General features: G+C 37.0%; 1 protein-coding gene across 2 annotated transcripts in view; it reads right to left on the bottom strand.

Moving 5' to 3' along the window:
* DMD (dystrophin) overlaps window positions 1–18,460 on the bottom strand; it is a 2,781,977-nt gene that overhangs the window by 800,979 nt on the left and 1,962,538 nt on the right. For both annotated transcript variants that reach the window (XM_081115404.1, XM_081115406.1), the window contains 2 exons: window positions 17,473–17,574; window positions 3,513–3,621 (listed from right to left, as the gene is read on the bottom strand). In XM_081115404.1, the coding sequence (XP_080971530.1) occupies window positions 3,513–3,621; window positions 17,473–17,574 (211 nt within the window). The remainder of the gene's footprint in view (window positions 1–3,512; window positions 3,622–17,472; window positions 17,575–18,460) is intronic.

An 18,460-nucleotide genomic window follows, 5' to 3' on the forward strand; every position in this document is an offset into this window, starting at 1 on the left:
TTCTTCTATTCCTTAAGTAGAAAAGACATAGCATCATATCTCACTTTTATTCCCCATACATCAAAGATTGAGTTAAATAACATTAACTACTGGCTAGCTGCCTTCATATCTACAATTTCCATTAGGCTCTTGGACAGAGAGATAGTACAAGGCACAGAAAAAAAAAAAAAAAAACCAAAAAACAAAAAACAAAACAAAGCAAAGCAAAACACAACACAAGTTTTGAAGCCTGACACCCTTGGATTGGAATCTTGGCTCAGTTTCTTCCCAGCTGTGTGGCCTTAATCTAGCTATTTCCCCTCCAAACCTTGGGATTCTTACTTTTACAAAAATTGCTTATAACCATATGCTCTTTGCAATTATTTGGAAGATAAGGACATATGCAAAACCAGTTAGCACAACAGTACAATGAAAAAAAACTTACTATGATGAATTATATATTACATTATATTACAATATAATAGGTGAAATAATCATATATCTAAACCATATTAAAAATCAGATTTTTTTAATACTGTATTTGTGATTAACTTTCTGGAAGTCAGGAATTTGAGTAATTCTTAATTCTGATATTTAAAACAGATGTTAAAGAAAAAAGAATATTTTGTTTGAATAAAAGTAGCTCTGGATCTACCTGAATCTCGATTGATTCTTTTCATTCAACATTTGTGGATTTAACATTTTTACTTTAAGCCCAGCTCTGTGTCAGTTTACTATAAGGGATGAATACCCCTGCTCTTGAGAAAAAATCCTCTCTCCTTCACTTCTTCATCTCTGGCCCAATCTCATCCAGTTAACACCAATGGCTTGGAGCTGCGGCCATTCCCAGACTTTCACTACTGGCAGCAATGTGGAGGGACAAGGTGGTTGCAAGGAGTGGTAGCGGGAGATGAGACTCTTAGGTTAGGGAGAGGAAAGAAGGGCATAAAAATGTCTTCCACTGTTTTGGCCAAATGTACCCTTGCTCTCTGCTTTGGTCTCATTAGTCTCCTTGATAGTTTTCCATCTTGCTCCAGTTCAAGGCCTTTACTCTGGTTGTTCTTTCTCTTTCTGGAGTAATTTCCCCCAGATACACATATGGCTCACTTTCTCATTACTAACAGCTTCTCAAATGTTATCTTGAAAGATAAGCTTCCCTGACCTTACTATGGATAGTTATATTCTCATATTCACTTCCTTTGACTTGTCTCCTGTCTTCTTGTTCTTCATAACTATGTTTCTCAAACTTCAGTGTGCACACAAATCACATGGGGATCCTATTCAAACAGATTATGAATCATTGGGTCTAGGGTGGGGCCCGAGACTCTGCATTTCTAAAATGCCCATTTGACGTCAATCTGTGAATTACACTCTATAACACTTAATATCAAGATAGTTTGTATTCTCTTTATTAGCTCATCACTTTTCTCTTCCAGAATACATGTTTTATGAAAGGAGGGACTTTATCTTATTCTATACTGCATCCTCAGCACCTCATATGATGTTCAATACATGAAAGTTATTCAATAATATTTATTAAATGGATGAATCATACCTGTTGGTAAAAATCAAAATTGGAATTTTAAATGTATTTTCCATTAGAAAGATTATTGTTACATTTAAGTACTTTACAGCTAAAATAGATTACTGTGCTCTGGCTTTGTAATCCGCCTACCATGAGTAAAGTGACTTAAAGAGGGGCATAAACCCATAATTATGTTCAGAGTTCAACAAACTTATCAACAAATCATTGGAACCCAATCTCTTTACAGAGTTAGAGAGTTGAACATATGACAGAAAGATAGTGAACAAATAGCAATAAATGATTATATAGAGACAAACTATATATATGTGCTGAGGGAACCAAAAATTACAGGTCTAAAAAGAAATAGCCCTAGCTGGTTTGGCTGCCCTAGCCGGTTTGCCTTAGTGGATAGAGTGTCAGCCTGCGGACTGAAGGGTCTCCGGTTCAATTCTGGTCAAGGGCACATGCCCAGGTTGCGGGCTCGATCCCCAGTAGGGGGTGTTCAGGAGGCAACCAATCAATGATTCCCTCTCATCATTGATGTTTCTATCTCTCTCTCTCCCTCTCCGTTCTTCTCTGAAGTAAATAAAAATATATTAAAAATAATAAAAACTAAGGAGAAATAAACCTGGTATACTTAATTGAATATAAACCCTGATATAGCAATTTTACTGTCCCAGAATGATTTAAAAAAGGAATGCTTGCATATCATTATCAAGTCTTCAATGTTATTAAATCCAACTCTGGAAAAAAAAAATCCAACTCTGATGACTGTGCAAAAATCCTAGGGGGCACATGAAACACACTGTCCCCAGATTGCATGACCTCTTTTAACACAGGAACTATTTTTGCTTTCTATTGAATTATCATTGTGCTACCGTGGGTGCTATATTTCTACTTGATATAAAATGAATATAAACTTTATTTGAAGACCCAGTCAACATGCTTCAATACTTCAATCACTTGATCTTTTATAAGTAAACAAGGCAAAAACAACAACAACAAAACAAAGATGTTTTTAGCCCTGCATAATTATAGGATTGGTATAGCAAAGGACTTTTCTGGCTCTCCCCCGCCCCCGCTCCCAGGCAGCCTTAACATTACAATGAGATTTTATGCATTCCTTCTACGAACAAATGACTAGAAAGTGAAATAAAAGACTGAAAATATGCAGTAAAAATAAAAATTAAAACTATAGTTAAGTGAAGAAACATTCCTTCCCATGCTTGCTTGTAGTAGTCATAGTCTATTTTTCTTTTTCTTGAACTAAAAATCAAAGAGCTCTTAAGATTGTTTTGAAATGGGACAGGGGGAGGGGGTAGGAGGACTGTGTTTCTGTGGTTTCAGGAATTTGTATAGGCATATTTGAAGAATATTGTCTAAATGATACAGGATTCATTGAAAATGAAATCTCATGCATTAGAACTAGGGGGTACTCTGGTGCTCCTTCCTAATCCCCTGTTCAGGGACAACACACCCATCCCTGCTGCTGGGAGTATTTGTTGTTAAAGGTGTTCCTTAACTAGCAATTGCCTTTGGCTCCAGAAAATACTTCCAAGGTCTCCCTTTCCTCCCTGTGGGCAGCCCATGGGCAATAAATAGCTGGGTCAGGAATATAAAGGCCAGGCCCTCTCCCTGCAATTCAGGACAGCTCTGCAGAGCCAGCCCAGCTCTAAGGCTCCTATGCAATCAGCTGATGGATTCGGCCTCTGTCATAGTCAAATCACCCTTTAGCCTCTTCCACTCTTTGCTCCCAAGTACCTTTCTTCATCATAGGTGGATCTCCCGAAAACACACTCCAGTATACTTTTGTCAACCAACACTCTGAATCAGTCCATTTCTAAGGAACCTACTCTAAGGCATTGTGTATAGTAAATACTAGTAATACAAAGGTTTATTCCTATTTTAAGAATTGCAACAAATTTTCCCTTTCACCCAGACATCGCCTCACTATTGTGCTTTTGAGCAAATGGCTACAGCCAAAGAGAATGTGATCCAGTATACTTACAGGCTCCAACAGTGGCCAGTCCAGGAGCTGGGCCAGGCTGCTTTGCCCTCAGCTCTTGAAGTAAATGGGTTACCGCCTTCCACTCAGAGCTCAGATCTTCTAACTTCCTCTTTAATAGAAAAGCATACATGTTATTTATTTGATTAATATCTTAAAGATAACTTAATTCAGGAACTTATTAATTCATTTTGAGAATATATTATTGTATTTCCATTGTATTTTACCTGTAAGTTAATTATTCTGGGTAAAATTCCTTTCCAATTTACCATAATTACTTTAGCCAACCACCCTAGAAATATTTATCAATTATTTGCTGCATACAGGGCTTTTGCTCCAGGCATAATTTCATTTAAAGGAAGTGGAATACAGACATTAAAAAAATAAAAACAAATCAACCATCATAAAACAGTGTCATTTCAGCAATTGGCTTGAATGTTGTAAATAGTATCTAGTGTGGCTACATATGAGAATTGTCCAGAGAACATTATAAATATCCTAATGCCCTGGCACATGACAAATCAATTATATTAGGATCTCTTGGAAGGAGGGTGTGTGTGGTATACATGAAGAATGCCACTCAGAATCCACTTCAAGGATGGATTCTTACCCCAAGTTGTGAAAAAGATATCAGTACACATACTTCAGCTGTTAGTCCCTTGAAGGACTGTTCTAGCTGCAGAGAACTGACTTGCCTGAGAGCGTGCCCTTCTCAGGGCAGCCCTCATTCAATGACTGACCACGGCGAGGCTATAAAGGCTCAGTCAATGGGGCTCAAAGTTGAGTCATTTTGAAGGGCCATTTCAGCTGCAGAGCTCCCAGCAGAGTCAGCCAAGCCTGTATAGGTTAGTGCCATGTTAGTATATGTTTACAACTGGCTTTCTTTGAGTTGTGGAAAAAGGCCCTGATTTTAGTGTTTGCCCATTTCTGTGGTATAAATACTCCCCATAGCCATGTTTTAAGTTCTCAGGATAATGTCAAGTGGCTCCCAAAATGCCTGAAAATTTGACAATGTGCTCACATGAGCAGATACAATGCCTGAAACCATTGATAGTACCAACCCTTGTATATACTATGCTTTTCCATATATATATATATATATATATATATATATATATATATCCAAGATATATATATATATATATATATATATATATATATATATATATATAATCTCTCCAAGATAAAGTTTAATTTATAAATTAGGTGCAGCAAGAGATTAACAAGAATAGCTAAAATAAAATAGAATAAATATAACAATATGCTGCAATGAAAGATATGTGAATGACTTTGGAGTCTTTATTAAGTAAAATAAGGGTTACTTGAATACAAGCATTGCAATACTGTGACAGTCAACTTTATAACAAATGGCTACTAAGTGACTAACAGATAGGGAATGTATACAGCATGGAGATGCTGGACAAAGGGGTGATTCACACCCCAGGCAGGATAGAGCAGGAAGGTATGAAATTTCCAATCAGAACAGCATACAATTTAAAACTTATTAATTGTTATCTCTGGAATTTTACTTATTGCCAGTAGAATGTGAGAATATCTGTCCTTATTGCCAGTAGAACGTGAGAATATCTGTCGGTTCTGGGCTGAGGCTTTTGCAAAAAAGAGTAAGTTTCCCCACACTTTCTTTCCTTTTCCACTGGCTGGAAGCAGAGGACTTAAGGTTCTAGGGCAAATCTTCTCAATGCATGGGGATTAATCCTAATGTCCTGGAGCAGTGGCTCCCATAACTTTGGGTTCATCAGGATCACCCATAGGTGTTGTTAAACCATTGAAAGCTGGGTTCCAGCTCCAGTAGTCTAGATTCAGTGTCTTGGGTGGGCCCCCAGAACTAGCATTTCTAACAATTTTCCAGTTGACACTAATGCTGATTGTCCAAGACCAAAGCCTAAGCAGTCCATTATACCTAATGAGTTACCTAAACAGCACCATCCTTGACAAGAATTAGAAAACAGGTCCGCACATCATTTTCTATAGGACTTAATTCTATTGAGGAACCCTACTTGAGAAAAGCTGCCAAGGGAATAAATACTAAAAATTCATCAGGACCTAATTTAACTGCTATCTGTGCTTTTGATATTATTTATGTCTATTGTATCTAACATCATGTCAAATAGGGGCTTTTAATTTTTCTCCAGAGTTTATGTTGTTAAACACTTAGTATCATATCAATGAATATAACTCTTTTTATTTATTAAAACATAAGCCTTGAATCAAAAAGCAAACAAAAATGCCTCTGATCAGTGTTGAAGACTACCATTGAAAGTTTGACACGTGGAAGATATTTATCCATTCTGACATCAGAGCTAACACTGGGAATTAAATAGTATAAAAAGCTGGTGAAGTAATGTATATTTAGTTTCTTGATTCTCTTGCAAAGTTGCAGTGACTTCCCATGGACAAATATTAAGAGCAACTAAATAGTAACCATGTTGAAAAAAAAAAGGTAGTAATAGAAATAGGGAGAAGACAATAAACATAGAAGTAGATAACTAGAAAATGTAATAATCGTGGTCATTTATTGAAGAGATAATGGCACAAAATATGGTGAAGTCTCATTATACACCATTTAACTTATATGTAGGGGGAGGGAGGGAGGAGGGGAGGGAGGGAGGGAGGGAGGGAGGGAGGGAGGGAGGGAGGGAGAGAGAGAGAGAGAGAGAGAGAGAGAGAGAGAGACTGATTAGAGATTGATTTAAACACTGCTGGGATCTGCCTACTATTCTACTAAGTAAGCATATGGCCCCAAAGTGAGTGGGGGAGGGGAGATCAGAGTTTACATTTGACCAAGGTTTCACTTTCTTCTCATAGTGCAAGCATCTCACTGTGTTGAGTTTGATTCTAATATTTAAAGGTATGCATTTATCTTACAACGTGACTTCTAGAAAAAAATCAACTACTTCATCTGGGTATTAATGGAAGAAACAGTGATCTAAATTAAACTTCATAGTACATGAACATCACTTTATAACAAAAAGAAAGAATAATTAATGCTGATAATGACACCCCTTAAAATTAAGAAACATTTAAATTACATTGTGTTTTAGAATGAGAAGTCCTGGATTTCAGTTCTAAATCATTACTACTGGTTGGGTGATCATTGGCAAATCAGATAGGTCACTCAGATTTATCATCCTTAAAACATAGATATAACACTACCACCTAACTCATAGCTTTGTTGGAGAAACTAAATGAGATATTTTATGTGAAAAGAATTCTGTGAACTGTAAAGTACTATAAAATTGTTGGTTAGTTATTATGCACTACTTAATGAAGCAAATCAGAAAACAGTCAATAAAAGTGTTCACTAAAATAGTTAAAATGAAAATATTTCAATGCTGAAAGGACTAGGTTTTGGTTATCCTGAAAAGAACATGTTTATATATTTAATTTCCTTTAATTAATACATAAAGTCTGAACAGTCTATACATTTATTTGAATGTTATCTTATTCACTGTTATTTCCAGATGGGTAAATGGGGTATTATTATAATTTCAAATGTAGAGACTTTAAAAATTAAATGGTATTCTGAATGAGCCACGAACATCTGAGGCTATTGCAAAGTATCAAAAATGCAATAAGCTCAGAATTGTATATTTTCTAATCTTTCATAGTTATTAGCATACTAGAGGCCCAATGCACAACATTCGTGCAAGAGTAGGCCTTCCTTCCCCTGGTTGCCGGCCTGGCTTTCCTCAGGCACCCAGGCTTCCCTCCCAGAGGGAGGCCCCACCCACCCGCCACAGCCCACTGGATGGTGGCCTGGGCTTCCCTCTGTGGGGTGATCATGGGGCGATAGCTGGGCCCCCAACCAATCACATCACACCTGCCTTGGCTGGTCTGGCACCAGTAGGTGTCATAGCATGGTCCCGGATGGTCATTCTGCTGTTCAGTTGATTTGCATATTGCGATTTTATTAGATAGGATAATATCACATAAAATAGCTATAAATTTTGATTCAAGTGATGCTGGGAGCAGTCCATCCTTGCTGCTTGACACAGTCGCTGCAGGGAAGGAACATCTGCACAGCATATGTTTCAAGGGACCTGGCGTATATGGCATACTGTTCTTAATATGTTTACTCACCTTCTTGGCGCTATGTGTTTTAACCAAGGTCACCTCTCTGAGAAAGGTTGTTTCCCCAGGTAGGGATTTTCCCCTGAAGTTAGGGAGGGAATAAAACCCCTTAACTAAGTGCCAGGTGGGTAGTTAATCACTTTAACTATGAACAATCACACTTAAGCTACATAATCTTTACTCCTTTGGAATAGAGATTTATAGGATTGGAATCGACTGGTATAAATACAGATGTAACAAGACAACAGGAGACAGAACCTAGAGACAGAACCTAGCGAGAGAACCTGGCTACAGAACCTGGATAGAACATGGCAAGAGAACCTGACTAGAACCTGGTGACAGAACATCGCAGGAGAACCTGGATAGAACCTGGCTGGAGAACCTGGCTAGAGAACCTGGCGACAGAACTTGGCTGGAGAACCTAGCAAGAGAATGTGGAAACAGAACCTGGCTGGAGATCCTAACCAGAACTTGGCTAGAGATCCTGGCTAGGCTGCTGATCAACTGAATGCTGTCTCTGTGTCATTCCTTCTTCGCCGACTCCGTCCACACCTTTGGGGACCCCTGGACCTGCTGGGGTTGGACCCCAGCAAAGTGATCACAAAAACAGTCCTGCAACTTATTGTTACATTTCTGTTGTTGTTAATCCTTACCCAAGGATATTTTTCCATTGATTTTTAGAGGGAGTAGAAGGGAGAGAGAGAAAGAGAAATATCAATTGGTTGCCACCTGCATGTGCCCCGACTGACCTGGGCTGGGGATTGAGCTTGCAACCCAGGTATGTGCCCTTGACTGGGAATCAAACCCGAGACCATTTGGTCTGTGGGCCAATGCTCTAACCATTTACCAACACCAGCCAGAACCTGTCTTGTAATTTATTCAAGTACCTGCTATACTTTTGAGCCTTAATTGATTACTTATGTACAAGGAAAGATCTGTTTTGTTTTGTTTTGTCTTTCTTTCTGGTCCTCTGGCATGAGCCCATATTTTCTATTCTCACATCTTTTCTGTTAGGCTGTGAAGTTCTAACAAGTGGCAAAAATTTTGATTGCAGCAACTAATGCAGCATTCTTCACATAATAAAGCTTAAGTAGTGCTCAAAAAACATCTGTAAAAGGTAATAATTTGCTAACCATGTCAATAATCTTAAGCCAAATTTAAGGGAACCAAAGATATGTCTAAACTTCAACATCTTAAAATATGAAATCAGTGGGATAATAGTTACCAAGTACTATTCCTGATCAGGTTCCAAGAATTTTAAAACTTTGAATACAATTTTATTTATATGTGGAATCTAATAAAAATAAACAAACAAACAAAACAGAAACAAATTCATAGATACAGAACACAAACTGATGGTTTCCAACTAGGAAGGGTTTGAAGGGCTGGGTGAAATAGTCACAGGGATATAAAGTACAGCATAGCTAATATAGTCAAAGTAGTTACAAAACTGTTAAAAAACGTTCACAGCTTGTAAGTTATAAAATATTCATGGGGATATAGCCAATAATAATGTAATAGCTATGTATGATGTCAGATGGGTACTAGACTTTTTGGATGATCACTTCTTATCCTAAATAATAAAAGGCTAATATTCAAATTGTCCCCTTGATTGGGAGTTCAACCAGGGGGTGATTCTGCCCGGACCCCACCCATGCACGAATTCGTGCACCGAGCCTCTAGTGTTACATAAATGTCTAATCACTATGTTGTACCCATGAAACTAATATAATATTGTATGCCAACTGTAATAAAAATTTTAAAACATTTTAAAAAATAAAGCATCTGCAATACATCTAAATATAGGGAAAACAACAATCTTGGAATATGCTAAGTAAATTGCAGATCCCAGCCTTTCCTCACAAGAATTCAAATTTAACAATCAGAGTGGATTCATATTTTACTCAAAGAGAGAATGTTTGAGATCATTTTTATTTTAAATGGCAAACTTAGTTTCATTTGGGGACTTTTGCAGCAAAGCATTATTTTCTATTGTATGTCATTTGCTTGGAAATGGTCATTAAATGCTAAGACAATTATATCAAACAATTCTGATTCCCAATTCTATTATAATATACAATGTGAGTCTTTCCTTGGGATCATTGAGATGCTCTGTATTTCGTGATAAAACCCCCTATCTTGTTAGTGAAAAGAGTAATTCTTCTTTGCAGCTAAAAGAACCTTGACTGGAATTGTATTGAAATTAAAATATTTTCATTCAAGAGTAAAACTGATCTAAACTTATAGAAAAGAGGAGATCCTTAGAGAAACATTCAATGACTAGAGAGTGCTCAAGCATATTGGCCAAACTCAATCAAAATGTAACTCTTACATTATTAATATCCTCATTGAAGAAGGACTTACTGTAAACTCCAATGGCATTAAGGACCTTAGAAGTATGCACCATGCCCTAAACTTGTCTAGACTCTTCACAATATTCAACAAAGTTCTGAGAATGTAGTGGTTGCTCAATAAACACTTCTGACTGATTTCAAAAAAGAGTGGAAATTAATTACAAGAAATACAATTTCTGAATATAGCTTTACTTTTTAACTTAAAATAAAATATATTTTTATCTCTATTTGTGTTTAGGGATTTTCAAAATTTTAATATATTTTCTCTTGTATCAATGTTTGGCATGCAATTAATATGTGTTACATGAATAAATGAATCAACCAATGGTTGTATATACAAAACAAATATGTGAATATTATAATTGAAACATCTATGTCCCTATAAATGCAATTAATACAACTGAGGACCAGGGGTGAAACTTAAATTTTTAAAATGCTTGCCCAGTTCCAGAATTTGCTACTACTGAGTGAATCTAAATTGTGACTTTACCCCCAAATATTTCCTCAGAAATATATCAGTTCAAATTAGAGCTTTATAGCCAAAACCGGTTTGGCTCAGTGGATAGAGCATCGGCCTGCGGACTGAAGGGTCCTAGGTTCGATTCCGGTCAGGGGCATGTACCTGGGTTGAGGGCACATCCCCAGGAGGGGGTGTGCAGGAGGCAGCTGATCGATGTTTCTCTCTCATCGATGTTTCTGGCTCTCTGTCTCTCTCCCTTCCTCTCTGTAAAAAGTCAATAAAATATATATTTTTTAAAAAATTAGAGCTTATAATATCTTTTGTGTCTCATTTTATTTTCAACAAAAAAGTTGCAGATTAGCGCCTACAATAACCTCAAGAGATGTGACTTTTGGGATACTTATGAAAGTCATCTGACAGCATTGGTTAATAAAAAAAGAGGTGAAGAAAGTTGATAAACCATTGGCATTTATTCATAGGATACAACCTCACACTAGTGGTGAATGGGCAGTGTAAACAAATCATTTAAAGATAGTTTAAAAAAGCAAAACAAGATGTTATTCAGATGAGGTGATAAATAGTAAATATCTAAGAAACATGAAAAGATTATCTCCTAATATTTTATGAATGGGCAGTGAGGCAGGGGATAAAAATTCAAGTGATAACATCAAGGAAGTGAAATATGGTCCTTCTGGTAACTGGCAGCTATCTAAGCTAGATAAGTGATGATCTCAATTGAACACAAAAGACAGTCACAGAAAATAAACTAGCCAGGGATAGGGCCACCGCAGGGCCACGTTTGGAATGAGACAAAGTCAAGGCCATTCTGCCTTGCTTTAATCCCCTCACCTTCTAGATAAAAATTACGGCACCTGATCACCACACTGACTCTGTTTCTTGACAGCATCTAATCCAAAAATGGCTTCCACTTCCCTAATTTATCTTTAAAATGTGCTAGCCAGCCAAACCCACTAAACAGCTCTTGCCAGTGCCCTTCTAATTGAGATGCCCACAGTCTTTGGAGAGCTTTGTCCCTTGCTGCGGTAAGCAAAGTAATCCTAACTTTTGATTATAGGCATGTTGCTAGCTGTATTTAGACAGCGAACTATAACAGCATCATAAGGGGACTCAGTACCATATTTCAAATAACCTGGAAGACAGTGAGCTCTAGAATTCTGGAATATACATATGAATAATGTGAATGAACTCATTTCATAAATGATAAATGTGGTAAAATCAATATTTCTAATCAGTGTGTTATTTTATAAAATGTGAGGTTTCAAATATGTACATGCTGCTCCATTAAGAAATTAAATATAATTAAACATTTGGCAATCTCATCCATATTTCTAAGTGTGTATGTCTACAAGTTGCTCAAAAATCTATTATAAATTTCTTCTCAATGGAAAAAGTGAGGGCTCTCCTTATATTAAAGAATGATTAACATTTATTCAGCCTCTCATAGTCTAAGACTTTTTCCTCGGTTGTAAAGCAAACTTGAATTTTTAAAAAATGAAATTCTGCTATTCGTGTATTAATAAATTATAAATTCTTTATTATATTTATTATCTTTCTATAATTCGTTTCCCCACTTTTTCTATTAACACTGACATAGAATTGTGCTTACCAGGCAAATGAGATCTGCACCAGGCAAATGAGATTGTATGCCTGACAGATGATTTGTAAAGTCCAAATATTGTCATAATTATATCTGATTGGGCAACACTTTGACCAAGTAGACATTTCTGTTGTGAGTAATACATTAAAAATTATCAGGCAAAAAACCCCACACAAACCCTAAATAAGTTCTTAGAAATGCTAAAATGTTTGTTGGCAGTAGAACAAATTCATTGGGAGAAAAAAAACCACACAGCTTAATCTAGTTAATTAACAACAAAACAGCTGGGAATATAATACATCCCTGGTTTTGAATGACTATAATTGAAAATGACTAATGATACTGTCATTTTGCAGCTTATATCAGAGGAAATTATGCCTGGAAAATTATAACTGTTCTCTTGACCATTTGTCTACAGCAATTGCTTGTGTTAAGGTTGGGGTAGAACCCTTTGGCCAAATACAGAAGGCTCCTAACACTTTTCTTTTTCTGTTACAATAAAAAAGAATTGAAGAGCAGTAATAAAATATATTATTAAATTCATGTTAGTGATATCTTTGTAATAATCTAAAAAGTTAGCAAAGCAAACCAGCTGGTTTCATCTTATCACTTCAGCAAGCAACCAAGACATTAAAAATTCCATTAATGCTCTCAGTTCTAATATCCACTAGTATTCTGAAATACTTATATCTGTTAAAAGTTAAACAGAAAGAATATGTACGAATTGAAGAAAATGTCATCTAAACACTTAAGTTCAGAAGAGAGTTAAAAAATTTAAAAAATCAAATAATAAATTGCTTAAATTTTTGGTATTTGTCAATATTGTTGCTATTCATGGCAGTTGTTTTTATTGCTTTGTAACTGCAAAACTGGGTATTATTGAGGATCTAGTCATTAATCTGCAGAAAATATAACCTATTAAAATGATTTCATCAATAGCATTATTGCAAAATATTATTACCAAAGGTATAGCTTAAGCAAAATGTTAAACAATTTAACTTATCCAACAAATCTTCAATAATTTATCCAGCCAGTATGGCACATTTGTCCAGCCAGTATGGTTGAGCATTGACCTATTCCTGATCAAGTTTCTGGCTTGATCCCCAGTAGGGGGCGTGATTCTCTCTCATCATTGATGTTTCTCCCTCCCTCTCCCTTCTTCTCTGAAATCAATAAAAACATATTTAAAAATCTTTGGTCATGCTTTAAGATTTTACTACCTTTGAAAAGTAAAGAAATCCTACAGACGTTGATGAAGTGAAGAAAAAGCAAAAAAACGGAACATAGATGAGTGAGGCTCCCAAACAGGACTCAGCTTGTGAGGTGAGTGTAGGAACTGAACAAACAGGCTGTCTGATATAGAATGTAGAGGTGCTAATAGACAGTTAATTTCCTAAGAAACAGAATCAGTCTCTAATGTGTCCTTAATTAAAATGTCTGCAAGCAGTGGACACACTAATTATCTATTTAAACACTCCATCTTATATACATACCAAGAGGGGTTTTCATTTTACTTTTTGAGAATATCACTTTCTTCTAGATAATTATTAGTTTCTAAAGGTACCCCCCCCCCCAAAAAAAAGAATACCAAAAAATGAAAAAAAACAACAACACACACTTCTTTTATGAAAATGTAGTGCAGACTACTAGGACCCTTTTTTCTTCTGTAAGGGTTGAGAAACCTGACAGTTAAGGAGAAAAGGCATTAGGTAGCACAATTTAAAAGTTTGGGTATAACAAATTAAAGTTGAAACTTTGTTTATGTTGAAAATGGGCTTTGTTTATGGACTATCAGAGAAATGGATAATTCTTCAGAAAAATATTCCTAACCTTTAAACATAATTTTTTAATCCATGCAGAGATTTACATAGCCTGACAGCTTGCAGCCCTGTATTGCTGGGCTCCATGGTCTGAACTATGAGGTCATTTTTGAGCCTCTAGTGTTTCAGGCTACCACCAACTCCAGCTAAGTTTCAGGTTTTTTCAAGGCCATAGCTTATGGCAAAGTTTGCAGGTGAATCAACTATTTCTCCACACCCCCAACCTTAATCTTGCCCATCACTATCAACCTGATATGTTTAATATTCTCCAAACCCAAGGGATAAATGGTAGAACAGGAATGAGTTTTACATAAATTCTGCTTCTCCCAAATGAGATGACTTGAGAGAAAATGGGGAAGGAAGGAAGGAGAAAAGGAGGAAAGAAAAAAGAGTTCTGATTCTGCCAAAAAGGTTTTAAGGGATATGAAAGAGGGAAAGTTAACACCTCCTTGCTCTGTCTTTGATTTCTGAAAGATAATTTCCCTTTTATACCATTAATGTGGCAGGAGAAAGTAGGTATTCTCAGACATGGCAGAGCCCAGATCTTAAAGTAGCCCAGGAGCTGAGGGTATGAATGAAGTTGTGATAAGTTAGAATCAATTGCTTGGATTGTTTATATACAGTGAAAACAAATTAAGCCAGTCAGTGAGAAAAATACCTTATAATTTCACTTACATGTAGAACCTAATGCACAAAATAAACAAACAAAACAGAAACAGACTCTGAGATACAGAGAACAGACTGACAGCTGTCAGAGGTGAGATATTTGGGGGGCTGGGTGAAAAAGGTCAAGGAATTAAGCACCAAAAAAAACACCCTTATAGAGACAGACAACAGTATGGTGATTATCAGAGGGAAAAGTAGGTAGGTGGGTAGACAAGGGAAAAGTGGTGGATAAATGGTTATGGAAGGAGTCTTGATGGAATGGTGAACACACAATACAATATACAGATGATGTATTATAGAGTTGTAGACCTAAAACCTATATCATTTTATTAACCAACTAGATGCCCGTTGCAGGAAGATTCCTGCAAGAATAGGGCTTCTTCCAGCCTACTCCTGCAAGAATAGGGCTTCCGGAGAATGGAGTGAAGCAGAGAAGGGAGCGAAGCCCACCTAGGCAGGCTTCACTCCCTTCTCCACTGCCTCACTCCTTCCCTTCCCCGCTCAGCCCTCGGCTCCCTCCCTTCTCTGCAACCTGGGCTCTCTCCCTTCTCCACCGCTTTGCTCCCTTGCCAGGTCACAGATCCAAGGCCCAGGTTCCACGGGCAGCCTCATGTGCTGCTGGCCCCGCCTTGCCAGGTCACAGATCCGGGCCTTGGTCCCATGGGTAGCATCACGAGCTGCTGGCCCCGCCTTCAGTATGCAAATTAGCTGCCATCTTTGTTGGCAGTTAATTTGCATATCACACTGATTAGCCAATGGGAGGCGTAGTGAAGGTATGGTCAATTACCATGTTCGTCTATTATTAGATAGGATGTCACCCCAATAAATTCAATAAAAATAACAAAAATTAAATTTATATGTTTTCTCGAATTTCAATTAAGACTTTTTACTCTGTGTGTTTTTCTTTTACAAAGGTTCAAATGTATAAGCCAATTTAAATGCACATTTGTAATCTGTAACAATTTTAAGAAACCCTGCATAACATCTTTGAGGATCAAACCAGAGTATACAGAGTGGACCTACAAAATGGTCCATTTGGCCAAAACTGGTGTGGCTCGGTGGATAGAGCGTTGGCCTGCGGACTGAAGGGTCCCAGGTTCGATTTCGGTCAGGAGCATATACTTTGGTTGCGGGCACATCCCCAGTAGGAGGTGTGCAGGAGGCAGCTGGTTGATGTTTCTCTCTCATCGATGTTTCTAACTTTCTATCCCTCTCCCTTCCTCTCTGTAAAAAAATAAAATAAAATAAATATTTTAAAAAAATAAATAAAATAAAAATAAAATGGTCCATTTGTCTGTTTCACTGCTTGCCACAGGAGTCACTCTGTTAACCAAGAAACGTGTCTGCTAGTGAGCTGGCTTGACTTAGAGCATCAACAGAAACCCTGAAATTGCTATTTTCAGGACCTTCTCTAGCTCTCTCATCTAAATACTGAACACAGCCCTAGCCAGTTTGGCTCAGTGGATAGAGCGTGAGCCTGTGGATCAAAGGGTCCAGCGTTCAATTCCAGTCAAGGGCATGTACCTCAGTTGCAGACTCCTCCCTGGCCCAGGCCCTGGTTGGAGCTCATGCAGGAGGCAACCAATTGATGTTTCTCTCACATCAATGCTTCCCTCTGTCTTTCCCTCTCTCTTCTACTCTCCCTAAAAAGCAATGAGAAAATATCCTCCTTTGAGGATTAACAAAAATAAAAATAAATGAAATTAATAAATAAATACTGAACACATTGCTACTTCATGAAAATCATCAGACCAGGCTTGGAACTAAATGCAAATTATCATTACTCTTTCAGATGTTAGAAGTGGGATAGTGTATTACTTAATAAATCCCCATTGATATTTCTAGAGAAATAGGTGCCTTTCAGCATCTGGTATTTGAACATTACTTTGAGGTTAAAAGTTTAACTTTACCTAAGAAAAAGCACCTTGTAAACTGGAAAGAAAAGCAACAATATTCTAGAAATGAAGTTGGGCCAAGTGTAAGTGGTGACCTTAGGGACAGTGTCTAAGTCATGGTAATGTTGTCTGCAAGGATAAACTAGGTCTGCATAATGAGGTTATTGACCTGCACTGTTTTAGAGCAGTTTTAAACATGAGGGGGAGGCTCACTAAATCTCAGCCTGCAACATTAGCTAGAGAAACCAGGACTGATCAATAAACAGCCACCATTACAGGCATACGGGAACCTTCATCATAATGGTAGCCATTATAATTTTGGTCAGGTACAGAAAATAAGGTAACCCATACCTAACATCTATTTATCATTGGACTCTCATTTGCAAGTGGAAGCCATTGATTAGCTATTTTTGAAAACTGAGCTGGCTTTCCATTCCTCTCCTCATGTAATAGCCTATGAATAAACGTGTCAGAAGCTTCAAATCCACATGGGAAAAGGAAAGGAGTAGAAAGCTTTCTCCCAGGCCAGCTTTTTCACCCAAGAGAGAAGCAATTACATGACATTTCACTAACAATTCTTGACCCAATAAGTACTGAATCCCAAATGCCGATTCCTCTTTCATAAGGAAGAACAACAGAGAAAAGAAAGGTCATGGACCATATTGTGATTCTTTACAGCTGTTGGAGACAGGCAGTATGATACAGTAGCTTGATCTGAATGAAGCTAAACAATATGAGAAGCATCAGGCTGGCAAGCAAAGCAATAAAGCCTCAAAAATTTTAATCTACCTTGAAGGTGGGACTACTTTTTGTATTGATGGCGGCGCACCAGGACAGAAATGAGTCCTTTAATGCAATGACTCGTTAATAGTCTTAAGATCACAATATATAAATAAGATATGTTGATAAAAAAGACAGCTTTGCTATTGCAGTATGGCCAATATTTCTCTACAAGTTATTTCATTGATTATAAACAGACTACACCAATGGCAAATGTACAACAGGGGGAGAATTACCCATTATGAGGTAATGGATATTGCTAGAGGTTGCTTCATTACCTTCACTGGCTCAGTGGCTGGTTTTTCCTTGTACAAATGCTGCCCTTTAGACAAAATCCCTTCCACATCCGGCTGTTTAGCTTGAACTGCTACTTCAGTTTCCTGAGGAAAAGAACACATACAGTGCAGATTAACTTCACAGTTAGCAATAAAATTACTAAATTTAACTATACCCTTGGAGACTCCACATGTATTGCAGATCAATTTCTGCACGACATATAGAGGCACAAAACAGTAGCTTCAACTGCAGAGAAAAGAAATAAAGGTCTTTGTGAAACACACTAAAGTTTTAGAAATGTATCCAAAGTTATCTTAAGTTATATTGTAATGCTACCATAGAGAAATAGACACTAAGGCTCTATTTGTCAAAAAAGTAAAATGCAATAATGAAAAGTACGATTTATGAATAGGATTAATACTTTTTTCACATCAATAAACTCAGCAATTTTAATGTTCATTTTACTTTACAAAGTTCTTAGTTTAACAGGATTCTATTTGATGTTTGGGATCCAAAATTCTGTTTTGAAATAGAAACCAAATAATTCTTTCCACATCATTGTAAAAATTAAGTTTCTTTCCCAAGATTAAACACTTAAAGCATAGTATCAAGGCTTATTAACTATTAAGCAGTCAAGTGAAATAAAACTCTTGAGAAACAATTTAATTATTTTAAGAAACGTGTTTGTTTTTCCTTAGTCTGGAGAAGACTGAAGTATCACTGAAAAAAACACACAACAATAAACAAACAAACAAACCTCTTTATATATAGAAATATAAAGTGCTGTGCTACTGGCTTCTGTCTAGCTTTCCTGAAGAGAGAACAAAAGAAATGTGCATAAATTGAAGCTGAAGGAAGTGAAGTTAAATATTACAGAAGACTTTTTTGGATGGAACACTCGTTAAACACTAGGATGGAGTATCGATTAATCAATGTCAGGCGTCAGTCAGGACCTGGGCAATCTACCCCAGAGAACAACTCCTGATTAAC

The sequence above is a fragment of the Myotis nattereri genome, assembly GCF_964212035.1.
Source record: "Myotis nattereri genome assembly, chromosome: X".
In the NCBI taxonomy this organism is placed as follows: Eukaryota; Metazoa; Chordata; class Mammalia; order Chiroptera; family Vespertilionidae; genus Myotis; species Myotis nattereri.